This window comes from Lepidochelys olivacea, assembly GCF_965140295.1.
Source record: "Lepidochelys olivacea isolate rLepOli2 genome assembly, chromosome: 6".
In the NCBI taxonomy this organism is placed as follows: Eukaryota; Metazoa; Chordata; order Testudines; family Cheloniidae; genus Lepidochelys; species Lepidochelys olivacea.
This window is the reverse complement of record NC_140416.1, coordinates 121,964,930-121,985,934: the sequence shown is the minus strand read 5'-3', so window position 1 is coordinate 121,985,934 and position 21,005 is coordinate 121,964,930. Positions and strand designations below refer to the sequence as shown.

The 21,005-nt window shown below is 43.5% G+C and overlaps 2 protein-coding genes across 2 annotated transcripts in view; one reads left to right on the top strand and one right to left on the bottom strand.

The window, feature by feature from the left end:
- Positions 1–415, top strand: part of GPR137C (G protein-coupled receptor 137C) — a 32,414-nt gene extending 31,999 nt beyond the window's left edge. The window contains exon 8 of the transcript XR_014712021.1: positions 14–415. The gene's annotated coding sequence lies outside the window, so the exon portion shown is untranslated. The remainder of the gene's footprint in view (positions 1–13) is intronic.
- Positions 416–846: 431 nt separating this feature from the next.
- ERO1A (endoplasmic reticulum oxidoreductase 1 alpha) overlaps positions 847–21,005 on the bottom strand; it is a 35,152-nt gene continuing 14,993 nt past the window's right edge. The window contains exons 4-15 of the mRNA XM_084630818.1: positions 20,603–20,641; positions 20,080–20,156; positions 19,920–19,993; positions 18,059–18,179; positions 12,621–12,667; positions 9,125–9,151; positions 8,854–8,946; positions 6,900–7,146; positions 4,364–4,433; positions 3,916–4,002; positions 2,950–3,083; positions 847–1,240 (exon numbers count right to left, since the gene is read on the bottom strand). Coding sequence (XP_084486944.1) covers positions 1,183–1,240; positions 2,950–3,083; positions 3,916–4,002; positions 4,364–4,433; positions 6,900–7,146; positions 8,854–8,946; positions 9,125–9,151; positions 12,621–12,667; positions 18,059–18,179; positions 19,920–19,993; positions 20,080–20,156; positions 20,603–20,641 — 1,074 coding nt within the window. The 3' untranslated portion in view covers positions 847–1,182. The remainder of the gene's footprint in view (positions 1,241–2,949; positions 3,084–3,915; positions 4,003–4,363; positions 4,434–6,899; positions 7,147–8,853; positions 8,947–9,124; positions 9,152–12,620; positions 12,668–18,058; positions 18,180–19,919; positions 19,994–20,079; positions 20,157–20,602; positions 20,642–21,005) is intronic.

Sequence of the window (21,005 nt, the reverse complement as noted above, 5' to 3'; positions counted from 1 at the left end):
ATTATCTTTTCAGGTACGGAAGTTAAGCTGACTGGTGTGAGAAGTTTCTCACCTGCTGAGGGAGATGTGCCAGTCTCATCTCAGCCTCTGGGGAAGAAATGTCTGGCAACCTTTAAGACCTGCTGTGATTGCTGATGCACTGAGATTCATTTGTATAGAACCATTCTTGATTTGACTAGAAGTATCCAACTCGCATATTGTACTCAACTACCTTTCTAAAATAGGGTTAAGGGAAAAGTGTAGTCAGAGCAAATACTGTTTTAGGCTTTGTCTACACAAGGTTTCACCAGTTTCACTTTAACTGGATTTTTAAATGATTTAAATTGATGCAAACCTCTGTGTGATCACTTACAGCAGTAAGAAAAGGAGTACTAATGGCACCTTAGAGACTAACCAGTTTATCTGAGCATAAGCTTTTGCATAAGCAGTTTGAGCATAAGCTCAAACTGATTCCTAACTGACTTAAGCTAAACTGAAAGAAGCCTGGTTTAAAACTGAAATAAAGTGCATCCAAGCAGGGATTTGCACTGGTTTAGAATCACACCTTTATTTCAATTGGTGCAGCTTTCCCCTATAGACAAACCTAGAGCAACAGAGAGCAGTTGTCCTTTATATCATCAACCATGAAGTTTAGGTGGCTCCTCCAAGCTACGCTGTAGTATGCCCCAGGACTGTACCAAGTGAAGAGTGTTTCTATTTTACACTCTCTCAAAATGTTGCCTTTAAAACAACTTAAATGGTGGGGTCTGGAAAAAACTATTGAACACAGACAACCCCTAGTGAGTTACTGTAGTTGTATTTTGTATTTCTGCATTTGTCCAGTGTCATTTTCACCAAGACTGACAATTTCTGAAGGTAAACAAACATAAGTTTTATCAAAGGAAGGAGTGCAGCACATATTTAATTAGTCAATCATTCAAAATTATCTTCAAAAAATAAAAACTGATCATTTTACTTTACACAATCAAATTTTTCCCCCACCCCCTTTACAAAAAGCAGCTGCTTTGTACAAAAGATTTGGTCTCAGCAGGTTACTGCTGCAATCATTCTGTAAAGTGAAGAGTTCTTCCAGTGTCTTTTCCCTATTGGTTGTCTGAAGTGTGAAGGAAACCTGATTTTTCCTCTGTTTTATAGAAAACAGAATAAAAAAGGTAATTTAAGTCTTTCTGAGAGACAAATTCACTACATATTTCGTAACAAGTTCTTGAAGTTTTCCAGCTCTCTAATGCTAGTTGAAATCCTGTATGCAAGAGAAAGGAGGAAAAAAGGTAAGAGAAATCTAAAATACACAAGGACTCATTTTAAATGTTTTTATATAAATGCAAATAACATTAGAAAACCGTTCTTGCAGCTAAGGATTTTTGCATGTTAAAAGGAATTATGGAACTGAAACAAGTTTTACTGACTCATTTTAAAGCCATATGTAAATTATACATTCTTAATCGTGATAACAGAAGTGGGCCCTTCATAAATAGAACGTTAGCTAAGGTGTGGTCAAATACGGTTGCTCAACAGAGGTTGTCATGAAGCCATCTATAAAATTAAAACAGCCATTCAGAAGGGCTGTCGAAACAACTTACAGATAAACTGGTTTGTTTTAAAAGTTTCTGAATTGCACACCCCAAGTCATTTTATTGCAAAATGCACTTTGCTACAGGAGGTTTGGCATCAGTGAGAGAACCACCAGGGCAAGTCCCTTGTTTAACTTCCCATATAATAACAGCAATCTATACTCCTTCATTGTATTCTTTTTTCCTTAACAGAGGATACTGACTAGCTGATTTGAAAGTCATTTACAAACATATGATGAAGAAATGAACATTTCAGTTTGTCTTGATGTAGTTAAATGTTTGTTTTACAAAGCACTTCCAGCCCATATAGATAGGAAGATAAAGTGGAATGAAAGCCCTGATTGCTGGATACAGCTTCAGATTGGAGTTGACTCCTGCACAGTACTTTAGCACATAAAAGGACTTGGGGGGGATGGGGGGGGGAATTTGTGTCACTAATCAGCTTCCTTTGGAAATATTCACCTGTGGCATGCTCCCAATTTCATACAAGCTGTTTTCTAAGGTACCACTAAATCAGCACATTAAAAAGCGAATCTCAGGAGCCAGAAATCTTTTTTTTAAAAGGATGGGAGCTTTTGGTTTGTGTTTTTGCCTCTCTGCATAAGCTGAAAAATGTCAACCTGCTGAAGAAAGTGCTTAATGTTTTCCAGACCAACTTATCTACCCTGGAGTTTTCCCCCGCCATGTGCTACCAACTGGCGTTAGAGGATAAAACTCAGAGGCTTGGTTTGAAATTAATTTAGCTATAAACCAGGACTACGAAACTTTAAAAGCCAGTAACTTGGTGCAAAGAATCTCACAGAAAACCCCTGTGAGCTAACTAAGAACTCCAGACCTGTTAACGGAACAAAGGTATGGCGTGTAACCAAAACATCTTTCAATAACGTCTTTCTTTTGAAAGGTTTTTTTCCACAGTTACTGCCAAACAAACCTCCCCAGCTCCCAAAGAGCCTGATTGATGGATGTCTGTTAAACAGAACTCTTGCAAATAAATGTTTTAAAAGTAAACTGATACAACTTCGAAGCTTTAAAGGTCAGCCTCCACATTAAACAGAGACCTAAAAATGGGTACCTTTGTTGGACAATGTGTTCCTAAAACAGATACATGCAATTTCTTACAGACTTCTGAATTCTTCATATGAGAGCCTTAAGCATTATCTTTAAATCATAGAAAATGAAACAGAACGTTATTGCTTACTCCTACTTTAAACTATATCAAAACAATCAACTGAAATTTAGAACTGTAATCATCAGGAAGTCTGCTCATCTTTTAAAGAGTTAATGCTGCAGTTACTAATCACAGTATACTTTATTGGTATGCACCACCTTACATTTTATTTAGATTGGAAAAAAGCAAAACACAAAATTTTAAACTAACCTTCCAAAGGCATTAAAGAAGGAGACTATTTCTTGTCTCGTTAGCTGGAATCCAGAAGAGGGACCACTTTCTGGCATGTTTTCTATCAGTTTTTGTGAAAAGAGGATCTTCAAAGCTGTACCCAAGCCCTGAGTCTGTGCAGTATAAATATAACAGTAGGAAGTGTGCCATTTGATTAGCAAATTAACTTCATTTCCCATCACTTTATTTGAACAGATTAATACAAACAGTCATTTTTGAGTGGGTTCATTTATTAGGCATGTGTATTTCAGTAGTACCTAGGAGCCCCAGACATGCACCAGGACCCCTTGCACTAGGCCAGAGGTGGGCAAACTATGGGCTGGATTCGGCCCATCAGGGCTTTGGATCCGGTCTGTGGGATTGCCAGCCCTGTGGCACAGGGATTAAGGCAGGTTCCCTGCCTGCCCTGGCCCCATGTCACTCCCAGAAGTGGCTGGCACCACGTCCCTGTAGCCCCTGGGGGAGGGGGCAGAGGGCTCTGCCCGCTGCCCTCACCTCCAGGCACCGCGCCCATTGGCCAGGAATAGGGAACCACAGCCAATGGCAACTTTGGGGGAGGTACCTGCCAGCAAGGGAAGCATGCAGTCTCCTCTGGCCATCCCACCCTCCCCTAGGGGCTGCGGGAACATGGTGTCGGCCGCTTCTGGGACTGGCACGGGGCCAGGGCAGGCAGGGAGCCCGCCTTAGCCCCAGTGCATGCTGCTGCCACCCCAGAGCCACTCAAGGTAAGCAGTGCCAGGCCGGAGCCACCTCCCGCACTCTGCACCCCTGCCCCCCCCCCACACACACACCGCACTCCATCCCGCACCCCAACCCCCTGCCCAAGCCCTACATTCATGGGCCTGCATGCAATTTCCCCACCCCAATGTGGCCCTCAGGCCAGAAAGAGTTTGCCCACCCCTGTGCTAGACTGTAAAAATGGAATAAATTGCTTATTGGACTTACTTGCAACTTTCCCCAAAGACGACATTTTAAACACCCAACGCAGTCCATAATTCTAGAAATATTCCTAAAATGGAGCCTAAATTCTTCCTTTAAAAAAAAAATAGGACTTTTAAATACAGAACATCGTTGTTACATGGTTAAGAGATTTAAAAATCACATGTTGATTAGTTAGTGCCTAAAGAAATGCTTTCAGGTATTGGGGGCTCTATCAGGCAGGCTGTACCCTACACTTACCAGACAGGTGTTGTGGTGCATCTGAGCTTTCTACATTATCAGACATGCTAAGAAAACTAGTGAATATGTTTACTCCAGTTGGATATTTCTGGTCTAGTAACTTAAGCATATCAATGTCTTACGATATCCTATTCAGTCTGATAACCCAGTTTGAGAAGTCCTTTATTTTGTCAGCAAGTAGTTTCAGGAAGGGGGACACAAGGTGAACAATTACCTTTAATTTAGCAGCTTCCTTTTTATTTCCAGCAAAAAATGAGTTTTCATCGAAGTGCAAAGGGAAAGACCTGAAGCAAGAAAAAAGAGTGAAATTTCCAAAAATCCTTAAGTGACAGGAGCTTACATCCTGTTTAAGTGATTTAGGCACTTTGGCTCCTAAGTCTCATTGAAAGTCAAAGGCAATTAAACAGCTAAGTCACTTAGTCTAATTTCCATTTTCAAAAGTCATTTGGGCTCTGAATCTCTACTTTACAGTATCATTTAAATCTATTGCATACACATAAAAATTCTCTAATTTTTATAATAAGAGTTATCCATGTCTCAGTCACGAACAATAGGCGACCAGGCATGGGAAACTGACGAACTACAGCATCTCCCTCTGAGGCAGAGGGCCAGATTCTAATCTTAGTTAACTGACATGCCCCATACATCCTATAATAGAGTCTCGCCCTATATCCAAGACCATCGCTTTTTAGATGTTTAAAGTTATTTTGGACTGCAGTGTAAAGCTAGTACTAGAGTTCCGCAGATCAGTCAGATAGAAAGTAAGTTTCAGAAGTGACAGCTAAACAAACAGTTATTAAACTCAAAAAGAACAGGAGGACTTGTGGCACCTTAGACTAACAAATTTATTCGAGCATAAGCTTTCGTGGGCTACAGCCCACTTCATTGGATGCATAGAATGGAACATATAGTAAGAGATAATATATATATATAACACACACCCACCCACCCACCCACCCACCCACAAGTTGGAAGTTACCACAGAAACTGTGAGAGGCTAATTAGTTAAGATGAGCTATTATCAGCAGGAGAAAAAAAACTTGTGTAGTGATAATCAAGACGGCCCATTTAGACACTTGACGACAAGGTGTGGGGATACTTAAGGAAACAGATTCAATACGTGTAATGACCCAGCCACTCCCAGTCTCCACCCAAACCCAAGTCAATGGCATCAAGCCTGCACACCAATTCAAGCTCAGCAGTTTCTCGCCGGAGTCTGTGTTGGAAGCTCCTCTGCTGCAAAATTGCCACCCCCAAATCTTTTGCTGAGTGGCCAGAGAGGTTGACGTGCCCTCCCACTGGTCCTCAAAGGTTATGATTCCCAAGGTCAGACCTGTCCCCACTCTTCTGCGTAGAGACGGTCCGGTTTGGCCAATGTCCATGGCAGAGGGGCACTGCTGGCACATATCACACTGGTCGATTGTGCAGGTGAACGAGTCCCTGATGGCAAGGCCAATGCAACTAGGTCCCATGATGGTGCCATCTGAATAAATGTCAACAGAGTTGGCATCGGGCCCTGGCAAGGATAGGTTGGCAAAGATAGGTTCCTGGGCCAGTGATTTTTGTTGTGTGGTTGCTGGTAAGTATTTGCTTCAGGCTGGGGGGCTGTCTGCGAGCGAGGACCGGTCTGTCTCCCAAGATCTGTGAGAGTAAGGGACCATTTTTCAGGACAGGTTGTAAATCTTTGATGATGCGCTGGAGAGATTTTAGTTGGGGGCTGAAGGTGACAGCTAGTGGCGTTCTGTTATTTTCTTTGTTGGGCCTGTCCTGCAGTAGGTGACCTCTGGGTACTCCTCGGGCTCTGCCAATCTGTTTTTTCACTTCAGCAGGTGGGTATTGTAGTTGTAAGAATGCTTGAGAGAGATCCCGCAGGTGTCCATCTCTGTCCAAGGGACTGGAGCAAATGCAGCTGTATCTCAGAGCTTGGCTGTAGACAATGGATCATGTGGTGTGGTCTGGATGAAAGCTGGAGGCATGTAGGTAAGCATAGCGGTCAGTAGGTTTCCGGTATAGGGGGTGTTTATGTGGCCATCGCTTATTAGCACAGTAGTGTCCAGGAAATGGACCATTTGAGTGAATTGGTCCAGGCTGAGGTTGATAGTGGGATGGAAATTGTTGAAATCATGGTGGAATTCCTCAAGGGCTTCTTTTCCATGGGTCCAGATGATGAAGATGTTCATATTCCAACTTATTCATTGTGTGTGTGTTCCATTCTATGCATCTGATGAAGTGGGCTGTAGCCCATGAAAGCTTATGTTCTAATAAATTTGTTAGTCTCTAAGGTGCCACAAGTACTCCTGTTCTTTTTGCGGATACAGACTAACACAGCTGCTACTCTGAAACCTGCCATTATTAAACTCAGTTCTGCAAAAGCTTAAAGACAACCTAAACTATTAAACAGGGGGTTTAGTACCTGGTTTGACCGTTTGAATTCAGATACCGGGGCAAGTCACTTAGCCTCTCTTTGCCCCAGTTCTCCATTGTACAATAGGGATAACACACTGCCCTGTGCCATCGGGGTGTTAAGTTAAATACATTACAAGAATGTGAAGCGCTTTGAGATCTACTGATGAAAAGCTCTGAGAGCTAGGTATTATCACTACTCAGAGCACACTGGAATAATAATAATTAAAATAATTAGCTGACCCATACCATCCCACTACAGAAAAAAATCTTATTTTCTAAAACATTTTAAGAAGGAGAATATAAGATTCATAGCTGCACACTATTCCCTTTCCAGCATTATTTACTTGGTTAGGTGAAGGATTTCCAGCAGTTGGTTTTTGGTTTCTGTGTCTCTGTTTTTATTCCCCGTGAATAACTGGAATCCTGGGCGCTCAAAGAATGGCAGAACTTTTGACATCGCCCGTAATTCAATTAGGTAGAGGAAATACAGGTTCTTGAGCCTCTTAGAACCTTCTCCTTGAGTAAGGACTTCATCAAATCTGTGCTGAAACTCAGTAATGTTGTGTCCCCACGTCGTCCCCAACCACGTATCTGAGAGAGAAGAAAAAAGGGGAAAGGGTGGCTTTGAAAATTGGGCAGTAAACTTCTTTCCCACTATGCCATGCATGTGGTTAAAGTTAATTTTTAGAATTTAATGTTTACAAAACTCAAGCCTGGTCCACACACAAAGTTGCACTAGCTTTCTATACAGATTTAAAACCCTGTGTGGACATTCTTAAATCATCTTACTGGCTTATATTGGTAAATTTACAGGTACAACCTAAATCAAGTTAACCAGTTTTAAACTGATCTATGCAGGTCTAAACTGATGCAACCCCCTTGGTAATTAAATCTGTTTTAAAAACAAACTTTTAGTTAAGCTGGTGTAATTTGCATGAACACGAGGCCTTAGCAGTATCCAATCCACTGATCTCTTAGTTCAGCATACATTGATTGATGCCCCAATTTCCTTTGTCTCTTCATTCCTACCCTCAAAAACCATTAACTCATTGCAAAATTCAGAGAGAGGCATCTTTGTTATGGGACGATTTCCTGTGCAGGAAGACAGACAGGGAAAACAGCTCCCCTGTTTTATTGCAACAAGAATTAATGCTGGACCCAGAGCTTCAGGCACCCCCGGATGAAATGAGTGATGTCCTTGCACTGAGAGGTGGTGTGCTGCCTTTTTAACTAGACGTGCAGCAAAATAAAAAGTGATTTGTCCAAATGAGGACTAGTGAAAATATTTTTAGTGTTCAAGCTCCAAAAAAAAAAAAAAATTCTGTAAACGAGAGAAACTACATACAAACGTAAGAGATGTAACCACCATCCGGTGACTAACTGACACGCAGTGTTGGATAAAGAGACACCTTTGGCGCAGGTTACAGATACTTAACCAGCGAGTCTGTTAAACAAGAACTGCTGTACTAAGAAGTCTTAAGGAATCCTGTAATATGTGCAGTTGTCTGTCTGTACAAGCAGTGTATTACAATTCTTGGCCAATTCTGAGGAATGAGAGGTCATTTAAATCATGCTACTGAGAAGTGTGGACCAAAATTTTCAAAGCTGGGTGTCTAAATTCAGGCATCTAGTCCATATTTAGGTACCTCAAGAGAAGCAGTGTACATGTTCTGGGAAAAGTTAAAGAATCTTGGAAAAGCTTAACTGAAGAGATCAGAATGCCTGCGAGAAATTACTGCTAAACTTACTGTAACGAGCAAAGCACAAAGTTACTCCAAAATGAGCTGTGAGGAGACTCTGGAGGAGCATAAGGGGCAAAGGCCAGCCATTTTCAACCCAGAGTGCCTAACGTGAGCCACATTCCAGCAGTTCAGTACGAGGTGCGGAATGCCGGCAGCTCCATTCAGTAGCAATGAGATATGTGGATGCTCAGCACTTCTGAGCATGTGCCGGTTTTGATTCAGGTGCCCAAATTTGGATTCAGGAGCCTAAATTTATGGTTGGAATTTTTGGCTTTGGTTTCCAATTAATTTTTTAAAAATTTAAGACTTCTAAAGGCATTTGGATAATTGTATACCCAACCTCGTGCGTCTTATTTCCACACCCAGCTGTCATCTGTGTATAAGGGAAGTATGAGAAGAACGAAGTGAGAAGAGAAGGAGAGCGAAGCTGGACCCAAACCCTGCTGAAATGGGCTACCAGCTAGTATTTTACGAAGCAGTGGAAGTCAATTCCCATCTGAGCTGACTGCAGAAGCAGCCTGGCTCTTAGCGAAATAAGGCAGAAAGTCACACTCACCTTGCAAGAGGTACCTGGCGCTCAAATGGATGTTGATGCTTGCATGTAGGCCAGAAATCAGTTTGTAGAAAGCTCTCTTCTCTACGCAGAGGCCTGAAAGGAAAACGAGTCGAAATATAAAATAATAAAGCGGATGTTTGAATTTCCTTCCCTTGGTGTTATCAGAGATCTAATTTAATCATAGTTTGCTTTGGCAATTAATGCCCCGCTCCCCCACCACCACAGAAAGTCCACTTTGTATCACTCACAAAAAACAAAAACAAACCATTACCTTCCAGCCAACTGTAAAAGGAATTCCCTGGAAATGAAGAAACAAACAGTCACGAGAGCTTTGACAAGGAAAATTTTGCACATTCACCAAAATAAATCACCTAAAACATGGTACAAATTTGTTCAATGCTGTTCTCAGAGCACACAAAACAATTAGGAAAAAGTTACAGGCTAAGAGAGAATCCATGTATCTCCGTTCCTATGAGGTCATTCTTGTCGTAACATCACAGTTGGTTTTGGTGTCACAGTAGGAATGTACATGGTAAGGTGATGATCTGCCAATCAGAACACCACAGCCAGACCTCTGAACCAATCAATGCAGAGCTGCAAAGACTGGGGTGAGATTACACAGGCAGAAAAGTTTGCCCATACCAATTTGATTGCAGGGTTGGGGCCTAGCTGCGTTTTGCAAGTTTTTCCAAGAGAGAACACACAAAACCCCGCTGAAAGAGCCTCCCAGCTGACTGGCACCAATGTCAGACTCGACATTTGCTAGCAGCTAAAGACAGAATACTGACACTGTAGCAAAGCAAAGTTTAGAGTCTTTTCCACCCATATCAGCAGGAGCTGGGAGCACTGCACTGCAGAATACACAACCCCAGGGGAAGTGGTGGGCAACAGCTTGCATCCCTTTTTGGGAGGGGAAGAGGGAACAAATGGTTTTTATTGTTGACAGAAGACACAACATTATAACAGAGAAATAAAAACAATACGAAGGTCAGTGTGATCTACAGCCATCTCATAAACCGGGACTTTGTATTTGCTCACGGCTGCGTGATGGAAGAAAATGCAGAGAAAGAACACAAGCAGAAAGAAACAAGCCACAGGGAACAAAGAACTGGGAACAGGCAGAGCATGTGCACAGGGCTCAGTCCTGCAAGGCACTAAATACTCCTACGATGTATACAGCGCCCTCAGCTTTGAAGGTAATAGGAGTTGAGGACATTTTGGCATCTCACAGGAGCAAGCCCTTGAAAGCGTGAGATAGGTGCCAGCTGCTATTGACTTTCAGTGATGCTGGGTGTTTAGGTTCCTGTGAAAAGCCCCAGTCTTATGGCATTGCTTTACATAAAAGCAGCTCCCTCTGCCACAAATGAACTAGCATTAACAGAGTTATAAAACACACCACCGCCACACCAAAACAAGCAAGCCCCGTCCAGGTCTTATGGGATGGGGTTTTGAAAAGCACCGGGGGGCTTGTCTACACAGTCAACAAACAAACAAACCAGACCCAAGGCAGCAAGTCTCTGAGCCTAGGTCAACTCCCTCGGGCTCAGGCTGCGGAGTGAAGAATAGCTATGCCTATGTTCAGGCTCTCGCTGGAGCCCAGGCTCTGAAATCCAGCAGGGGGGAAGACTCCCAGAGTCTGGGCTCCGGCCTGAGCAGCTAACCTGCTATTTTTAGCCCCACAGTGCAAGCCCTCAGCTGATCCAGGAACCTGTGCACCTAAAACCCTTTGGCTCTTTTGAAAACCCCACTCAAAGGCTGTTAGCCTCAAGTATGGGGCATGTTCTCTTCAGGAGTCGCAGAGATTCCTAGATTCCAAGGCCAGAAAGGACCATTGTAAACATCTAGTCTGATCTCCTGTATAACACAAGTCAGAGAACTTTCCCCCCCAAAAAAATTCCTACAGCAGATCTTTTAGAAAAACATCCAATCTTCATTTAAAAATGGTCAGTAGTGCAGAATCCACCAGGACTCTTAAATTAGTTGTTCCCATGGTTAATTATTCTCAGAGTTAAAAGTTTACACCTTATTTCCAGTCTGATTTTGTGTAGCTTCAACTTCCAGCCATTGGATTGTGTTATACCTTTCTCTGCTAGGTTGAAGAGCCCGTTATTATAGATTTGTTCCGTATGTAGGAACTTAGAGTGGTCCAGTCACCCCTTAACTTTCTCTTTGTTACGCTAAGCGGATTGTAGCTGTAAAGCTAAATAGATCCATGCAAGAGAAACTGAACAAAGGAAGATTTCAAAACTATTCCCATTTTTGCTTGCCTTGCTGACTATGCTAACTCTTCAGATTGTGGAAGAGGCAGAGGCAAAAAGTTCTGTATCCATTTTTTTTTTCCTGACCACAACAGAAATCAACACAAGTCACTCACCATCATCATCTCCTAGGGGGAGGGGGAAAAACAACAACAAAAATTACATCACTAGAATTAATTCCAAAGTGTAAAGACTATCCAGATATTGTTGTTAAATCGGCTCAGACAAGAGAATAAGTAGTGTTACCAGTGTTTAAAAGCATTGTATACGTGCACGTTAGATTATCTCAAGCTGGTGCAGTAAAGGTACGAGATAAGCAGAGTGCTTTGAGAGACTGACTAGCACGGAAGTAACTGCTACAAGGTATTAAGATCACTCCCAAGGGCTTTGGGGGAAGAAAAATGATCACAGGATTAGTAAACACAGGACTGGAAGGTAGGTGACCTGCTTTCCTCTTTCCACCTCTGCCACAGACTTCCCACGTGACTTGGGTAAGTTATTTAGGGACCTATCCAAAGCTCATTCACGGCTAAGGGAAGACTCACATTGACCTCAATGGGTCAATCTTTGTGTACCTCATCTGCAAAATGGGGATTTCTCCACTTACCTTCTCATGTGGACAAGACAAAGCTGAAGTTACACACACAGTACAATGAGATCATCAGAAGGCGGCACTCTTATTTTATTTTCCTTTGTCTATTTTGTCCAGCTACATTGCTCTTTGAGCATACTCTCATTTTCTTCATGTGTTAAAGAATGAACTGCAGGAGCTTTTGCGGACAGAATTCAGATTCTTTTAAATCAAGTGAAAACCCAGTCCCCAGACTTCTCTTTTGCTAACGCCCATGGTTAAAATTAGGTGTCAACACAGATGCCTGGACTGCTGCAATTGGACAAATGTTTTTTCCGGCTTTCATACATAAGAGCTAGCATGAACAATAGGGTTAGATTTCAAATGAAGAGGAGAGAGGCAGTGTGGTCGAGTGAATAGGGTATTAGACTGGGTGTCAGGAGACCCCGGTTCTATTCCCAACTCTGCAACTGAGTAGCTGCGTGTCCTGGGTCACTTCACCTCTCTGACTCTGTTCTCCTTGCCACCCTTTGTTCATCTTGACTATTTAGATCATAACCCCTAGGGCAGGGTCCATCTCTTACTAGATGTTTGTAAAGAGGCTAATACAATGGAGGCCTTATTTCATAGGGACATTCTTAAATGCCCTTAGCATCTTCAAGTATAAAAAGTGAGTGCCCATATACCAATCCTGTTCCCAGTCAACGTCAAAGCTCACGTTGATTTCAATGGTGCTGACTCAGACTGTTTTTCCTGGGCTGTTACACAACAAAACATCATCCCTCTGCAATGTCCTTTATGGTACACACACAGTTCTAGGCTTGATCTAAATCATTTTTCTTTTTAATTCAGAGAGCCAGCATAAATAGCTTTTATCATTAAGGCCACTAAAACTCATGGGCTGCCAAATAGCTTAGTGGGATGAATAAATGACTCACCTCTGCCAGAAGCCAAGGGATTTAAAGGTCTTTCTATGGTCCGAGGCCTAAGAGACAAAATAATTTAAATATGTAATATCACTATGTATGGAACAGTCACTTGGCTCTGCAAAAACATTTTACAAGTTCATGAAAGTCAAACAACCCAGACTGGCGTAGAACTGTTTCCTCTGCCCATGCAGATTTCAAGGTGGTGGCAACACAAAAAAGAAGAGGAATTGTGCCCCATGTGGATTTTCTTTATGCATTACCAAAAAAAATTTTTTGTTACACTCTGATGTGCCCCACAACAGCAATCCCAGAACACAAGGAAATCGAAGCAAGACACACAGGCCGGTTGTCAATCAGCACATATAATAACCATGAACCGGTTAAGTCAGCAACAGTCTGAACAAAACAAAGAAACAGTCCAAAGAACAAGGTATGTAGCAGCAGGCTTTGAGTAACCCTGCACACACCCAACGCTACTCACATCCAGGATCAGGAACCAGAACACTGAATTCAGGAAGCAATAAGCAGGAAGGCAAAATGCCCCCCCCACACATACAGTTTCCTTCTCTTCTCCCCAGAAGGTCAGCAGTACCTTGCCAAAAGCACCAGGTGATCCTGTAGGTTATACCTTGGATTCAGCTCAACTTCCCCAACTGGCCACGTGACATCGGCACACACAGAAAGGAGTGTCCTCCTCCCTCTCCGTTCCCCTGTCAGTAGGCAGGATCTCTCTCGCTGGTTAACGAGACATTCTCCATGTGATAAACGCACTCGCCACAGTCTGTACCCTGCAACCCGCAAGATCACGTCACGAGTATCAAAAACGCTTCCAGACCCTTGCCTAACATACACCACGTGTCCAGGATAGAATGCATAGATTCATGCATGGATACACTTTCTGAAACTCGCATATTTCCTAGTCACATCGGCTTTGAGGATGGCAAAGAGGTGGGATCAACCTTTTCTGTCAGCATAGACAAGTTGGTCCTCATAGGTCAGCTGAAGAGATGATAGAAAGGGGTTTCTACAGTCCATGCATGAGGTGTACTCCAAATATCCTATAAACCATGACTCAAAAGTATGTGAGCTACACGGTTCTTCAGAGTCCGATGCAGTCTCTCCACTATCCCATTTCCTTGGGGAGGGTAGACAGCAAATTTATAATGTACTGTACCAAACCTCGCCAGAAAGCCTTCACAAACTCTCCAGACAAAGTGTCCCATGATCGGAAACAAGGCTCCCTGGTAGGCCAAACATTGCAAATTAACTGCTTAGGCAAGAAATGAGCTCCTTGAGGTGCCTTCTGAATTTATGAATGCAAAGGGGTAATGTCAGTAATATTCCATAACCATCAACACCGTGTAGCCACACAGTGCAACTGAGGGGCCAAGAATATCCACTGCAATTCTCTGCCATGGTCTGTCTATGACTATTGGTTTCAAAGGGGCTGGAAGAGCAGTTATTCTATGCATTGTGCATGCTGAGCCTGCCTTCATCTGATGCTCTATGTCCCAGTGCAGCCCTGACCACCCTGCATCAATATGCATTTGTTCCTTCATTTGTTTTAACTCCCAAATGTCCTTCATAGGCCACATCTAGGATTGTTTGTCACAACGCTGCTAGAACAATCACCCGGGCTTCTCTGCATAAGATACGTTGAGCAGCACATGTCTTCACCATGAGCTCAGAACAAATTTTGTAGAATGTAGACCAAGTTCTCTTAAGGATTGGGTCCATCCAATCTGCCTGTACAGCATGTACCATCTTGCACAGTTTAGCATCAGTTTGCCCTAAGTCAACGGGTAGATCTTCCAATAAAAAGCATCTGGTGTACTTTGCTGTTTCTGCACACAAGGGCACCATCACAGCAGAATTTCTCAGAAGAGCATCAGCAAGCAAATGACGATTTCCTTTGGTAATGCACCAAATTCAAGCCATACTACTGCAACTGAAGAAACCACTGCTGAGTGTGAAGCTGCAGCAGGTCAATGGCTTTATGACAGAGGCCCAAAGAGGCAAACGATCAGTTTCTAATGTAAACTGTCTCCCCACTAAGTAGACTTTGAAGTGTACAATAGCAAAAACCATGCCAAGAATTCTCGCTCCCATCTAGGAATATTTTGTTTCCATTGGGATGAGGATATGGGAGGCAAATATAACCAGCCATCCCTCCTGGAGCAGAACAAGGCCCAGTCCCCAATTGCATGCATCCGACTGAATCACTACCGACTTCTTTGGATCAAAGTATGCATATGATTGGATATGACAGAGGGCTTGACTCAAGATTTCAAAAGCCTGTTTTACCTCTTCAGTCCAAACGAACCGGACCTGGGTTAAACCCCACAGTGACTTGGCAAAGGTACTAAAAATGGGACAGAACATGACCACCTATGTTTCAAGGTAGGCCAAGGATCGAACTTAAACTACTACTATCTGTGGGTAATGGTAGCAAAGCAACAGCTTGTAGCCATTCAGGTGCCAGTTTCACACCATCGGCCAACAGCGAATGCCCTAGAAAATCTACACCATCTTTTGCAAAACTGCACTTGGCCGCATTCAACTTTATGCCAACTTGTTGGAGTTGCTCCAGCCCTGGTCCAGAACAGCATTACGCTCAGGAGGACTCTTAGCAACGATGAAAATGCCATCCAAATATCAACATGCAATCTAGATATTAGCAAGGAGGTGAGGCACCAGTCTCTGAAATACCTCAGGAGCAGAGACTCACCCAAAAGGGAGTTGTTGATAGCTGTACCTCCCCAAATGACATGCTGAAAGTCAGTAACAACTGCAAACTTTCAGCCACAGGTATTTGCTAATAACCAGATAAGTTATCCAACACAGAGAAAATCCAGGATTTACTCAGGTCACCTCTTTGAAGGTTGGCAATTGAAACTGCTCACGTTTCATATACTTATTAAGTGCCCTAAAATCTGTGCACAGTCAAATGTCACCATTCTTTTTGTATATGATCACCTTGGGGGGGGGCTCCATTTCCATAGGCCCTTCCACCTCCCGCATGATACCATTATCTTCCATGCGCTGCCATTCTGCTTGGATCTTGTCCACAAATGCAGAGGTACATGACATGCAGGTGATGCAAAGGGCTTGGCATTTGAATCCAGCTGCAGAGAGTACACATATCCCATTGAGAGAACATCACCCCCATTAAATAAATCATGGTGTCTCTGAATGGTACATTGGGTATCCACTTCTATTCTAGCCAACATAACACCACCAAGGTGTCCTGTGCGAATTCATGCAGAATACCAAGCTGTAAGTACAGATCACAGGACAACAATGGAACGGCATTCGCAGCAGTGCTTTTATCAGTGTAAAACTTCGCAGGACAGGCTATGCGTGTGTAGAACACACAGCACCACCCACTGTCTGCAAAGCATACAAATTCCAAGCTTTTATCACCACTGTAGTCCAACAAATGGCCAGATTAGAAACTAATCCAGAGGGGAGAAAACTTTACCATCTTCACCATGCACTTCAGCAGTGAACCATTAATGTCTGCAATAAGGGATACCCGCTCCAGCACCTTGCCACAGGAGAAGACCGTATCAAAGAAAACTTCAAGATCCCCTGGTAAAGGCGGTCTCCTGCAGCTCCACACGTACAGTATGTACCACAGGCCTCCCGACATTGTGAACCAGTGTACCATGGCGCACTAACTGAAAGTGTCCCTCCTTCCCACAAGCCCAGCACTTAGCAGTTCTAGCCAGGCAAGCAGGGAAACTGGCCAAGTGACCTGCAATACCACAGCAGAAACAGTGAGGAGCTGGAAACTTTCATGGCTGAGACCCGGGTGTGGGAGTAGGTAGCGCTGTACGACTCTGAGCGACGGAAGTAGAAGGGACAGCTGACAGTTTAAGTGTAGACTCAAGGGTAGCAGCAGTCGTAGACACAGAACCTTTTCAGCCTGAGCCCTCTCAAATGCTTCACTCTTAGCAACTGTGGCATCAAAAGCTAAGAGTTCTAGCATCTTTGGCCAAAAACCATTCACCCAGGAGATCATTGGCTACACCAATCATAACATCCCCAAATTCACAATCCCGGGCCACCTGCTGCAAACAACATACACACTCACGTATGGTTTTGTTGGGCTGCTGGCAAAAAGCTTGAAAAAACATTTTCCTCTTTAGCAGAATGGAATCCCCAGTCCCAAAATACTCACTGAGGTGCTGCACAGCCACGTCAGAGAAGGACTTGGGCTCCAGGAGTGCATCATATATATCAATGCCATCACGGCACTAAGCAGTCCTGCAGCACGGGTAATCTAGCCACATCGGAGTATTGCAGGGTCTGCACGTAGTTCCGAAACTTCCAAACAGAGTATCACCAGTTAACAGGTGAAGAATGTGTAGGCAGCATGGGCTGAAGAATAGAAGCACTTGTGGCCATAATGTTATACTCCTATATACCACAGAACAGCAATCCCAAACCACAGGGAAATCGAAGCAAGACACACAGGTAGGTGGCCAATCAGGACATGTAATAACCATGGACCAGTTAAGTGAGCAACATTCTGAACAAGACAGAACAGTCCAAACGGAAGGTATGTAGCAGCAAGCCCTGAGTAACTTCACATATCCAATGCTATGTGTGTGCGTACGCACACACTCACACTAAAACTGGAACACTGAGTTCAGAATACAGGAAGCTAACAGGAACAGCATGCAATAAGCAGGACGGCAACACAAACACGCAGACATAAACACACCTTTGAAAACCAGGAATGTTTGCTGGAGGACTCAGACATGCCTACAGGGCTCTCTCAGCCTTTCACTAGAAGGGAGGGGTGACGAATCTTCAATAAAGTCATTACCTCCCCACTGTACAAGTCCAACAAACACAGATTTAATTACTCTGGGGATGAGTCACCGCTGTAGTTAATGGTGATGCAACGCCACTGAAAAGATTGCCCCAAATCTTCTCAGGGTTTCAATGATCCCCGGATATTCCCCACTCTGTAGCAATCCACCTCCCAGCAGATGCAGCTTGGGCAAGGCTCCTTTAAGACCCATCAGTACCACCCAGTGAGTCAACCAGGATTAGTGGAGAGCAATCTGAAGGAATCCTGTTCTTCTGCAGTTGAAGATCCTGTCTGTGCAGAGTTCTTAGCCAGCCTGGGACCAAGGGGTGATGCTCAGATCCTACCATATGGCATTGTAGCAGCTGCCATGCCTTTAATCAGCAACAATATTTATTGGTGTGACCAGGAAAAAGATAGCTAAAAATATTATACACAAATCCTGAAGACAAGAATGTCAGTAAAAGCCCTGTCTATGGACATTTTCCAACAACCTTCACAGAAACCCCCCCTACTTAAACAATTGTCTTAGAATTTGTGGGGGAAGTTTTCATCTGATCAGATGTATTTGTGCGCAATGAGTAGTAACCAAAGCTCACAGGGAGAGAGAGACTGTCAAACCACATACTTGAAACAGTTCTCCTCATAAATGCTGTTCCAGATCTTCCAAGCCTCTGGTCCTTTGTAACCCGTGTAGCGTTCCGGATTCAGAAGTAAATCCACATACTCTGCATCAGGAGACTGTACATCTGTGAAAGGAAGGCCTTAGTTGAGGATAAAAGGAAATGAAGAAAAACTACATACTCAGGGCCAGATTCTGCCACCTTGACTCACACTGAGTAATACCATCTTCTTTGAATAGCCCCTATGGTAAGCAGAGAGCAAGTGTGAAAAATCAGGACACTTTTTGGGGGGGGAAGGTGGGGTAAAGTTGCATATATAAGACAAAGCCCCGAATATCAAGATGTCTAGTCACCCTAGTAACCCCACCGAAAGCAGTGGGAATATATTGAAAGAGGAGTATTAAATGAGTAAGGGTTTCAGAATCTGGCCCTTAACAACCAGTGTATAGGCTATATCTACACACAAGAGAAGCTGTGACTGTAAAATAGCTAGGTACACCCAGGGTAGCTTTCATCTAGCTAGCATAGGTAACAATAGCGGCATAGATGAGGCAAGCATGGTCTTCAGCGCATGCGAGCCGCCAGAGCATGAACCCAGAACCAGGGCACAAGCCCGCTGGGGAACGTTAACCTACGCTGCTGCATCTGCACTGCTATTGTGACACGGCCTAGCACAGGTGCGTCTACCTGTGTTACAATCACACCTTCATTTGCAGCATAGACACACCCTTACCTGTCTTCTAGTTTCAAGTTTGAGCCACAATGAATCCACTGAAAACCCTGAAAAATGAAAGTTAAAACCTGTATGCCTGCTCAGAAATGTGAAACATTTTTTTGTTCCAAAGATAGATAGTTGCCACTTTAATGAAACTGCCAAGATCAGCTGACGTATTTTTTCAGAAAGGAGCCTGCATTACACAGCGCGTGTACTTGCATACACCCTGTTACAGGGGGACAGTTTTCCAGCACTCAGTATTGCCAGCTGGAATGCCAGTCAGAGTATTTCACTTTGGTCTGGTCTACACTTAAAAGTTAGGCTGACATAGCATGGGACTCAGAGGGGTGAAAAATCTGCACCCTTGAGAACCGTAGCTAAGAAAATCTAACCCCCAGTGTAGACAGTATAGAACAGTGGTTCTCAAACTAGGGTCGCTGCTTGTTCTGAGAAAGCCTCTGGCGGGCCAGGCTGGTTTGTTTACTTGCCGTGTCCGCAGGTTCAGCTGATTGCGGCTCCCACTGGCTGTGGTTCGCCGCTCCAGGCCAATGGAGGCTGCAGGAAGGGCAGCCAGCACATCCCTCGGCCCGCGCCGCTTCCTGCAGCCCCCATAGGCCTGGAGCAGCGAACCGCGGCCAGTGGGAGCCGCGATCGGCCGAACCTGTGGACGCGGCTGGTAAACAAACCGGCCCAGCCCGCCAGGGGCTTTCCCTGAACGAGCAGCGGCCCTAGTCTGAGAACCACTGGTGTAGAATGCTTCTATCACTCTAGCTACTGTCACCTATGGAGGTTGAGTTCCTGCAGTAACAGAAAAAACCCCTTCCGTGGGCATGGGAAACATCTATACAACGGCACTATAGCCACGGTACCATTTCTGTGCCGTTGAAACACCCACAGTGTAAACGTGGCCTTTGTCTGAACTATTGCATAGTTAAGGAATATGGACAATCACATTTACCACTCCAGCAAATTTTATAAGGGGTCGTTCTTGCATCTCTTCAAAAAAGTACAAATAAAGATTAAACACACAGAATTCAGACTTACTAGTATATTATTTCACAGCTTACATTTTTACAAAGTTTTCAGACTGCGCAATCAGCCTTTGTTTAAATATTGTCTCAAAATCATTCACACTAGACAAAGCCTCATACCATCAGCTTCGCAAAAGTTGTCTGAAGAATCTTCATGCTGGGTCCACTGAAGCATGGCTCGCTGGGTTTCCTCGCTACAGAGAATAAAGAGAGACAGTTTGAGAGTCAGTATTAATTTTTCTTTATGACAAATGTAATGATTTATTGAATGAAATTATACCTCAAAGATTCATTAACGGCTCCAAGTCTCTTAGCCTCCTCACATTCTCCAGCATGTTTACTGGCTTCTTCTGAATACTAGAAGGCAAAGAGGAAATAGCTGATTTACTGCATGTAAAATCCTTCCCCAAATCCATTAAAGTATTTGGTCTGATTTTCAAAGGTGCTGAGCACCTAAAGCTCACAATTATCTGTCAATATTTCATCTTAACATGTATTTCTACAAAAGGAGCAGGGTATTTGAAGATGTTTAGAGGCCCATGCGATTGTGGTGATCATTTTGGATTTCACCTCAGAAGTCCCCACTGGCAACTTCTGAAACTCCAAGAGCTTAGTTGTTTTGAATGGGAAGTAGCTTTATGAGCATTATGACATTAAAAAGAGGCAATATTCTAAACAGCAATTGTCAGGAGGAACAGAGGTTATTTGTGGTATACTTGATGTTAATCTGATTAGAGAGGTTTTTAACTGCTGTAGTGAAATATAACAGTCACAAGTCAAACCATTCATACAGACACACATACCTTAAAGCTTGCAGATTCAGTCCCACCAGGGACTTCATTCTGAAATGCAAGATAGAAAACAGACACATTTTATCCATCATGCTGATGTGGTCGTCTAAGCTAATTTTAGGAAACATTAGGAAATTGACCAAAAAGCTTTCAATAAAATTAGTTAGAAGGGCAATGTGGTCTTGGGATTAAAGCACTGGACTGGGATACAGGAGATCTGGGTTCAATTCCTGACCCCTCCCTAGACTTCCTGTGTGATTCATAGATTCCACAGCCAGAAAGGACCATTGTGATCATCTAGTCTGACCTCCTGTCGACTAGGCCATAGAACTTCCCCTAAATAATTCCTAGGGCAGAGCTCTTAGAAAAACATCCCACCTTGATTGAAAAATTGTCAGGGACAGAGGATCCACCA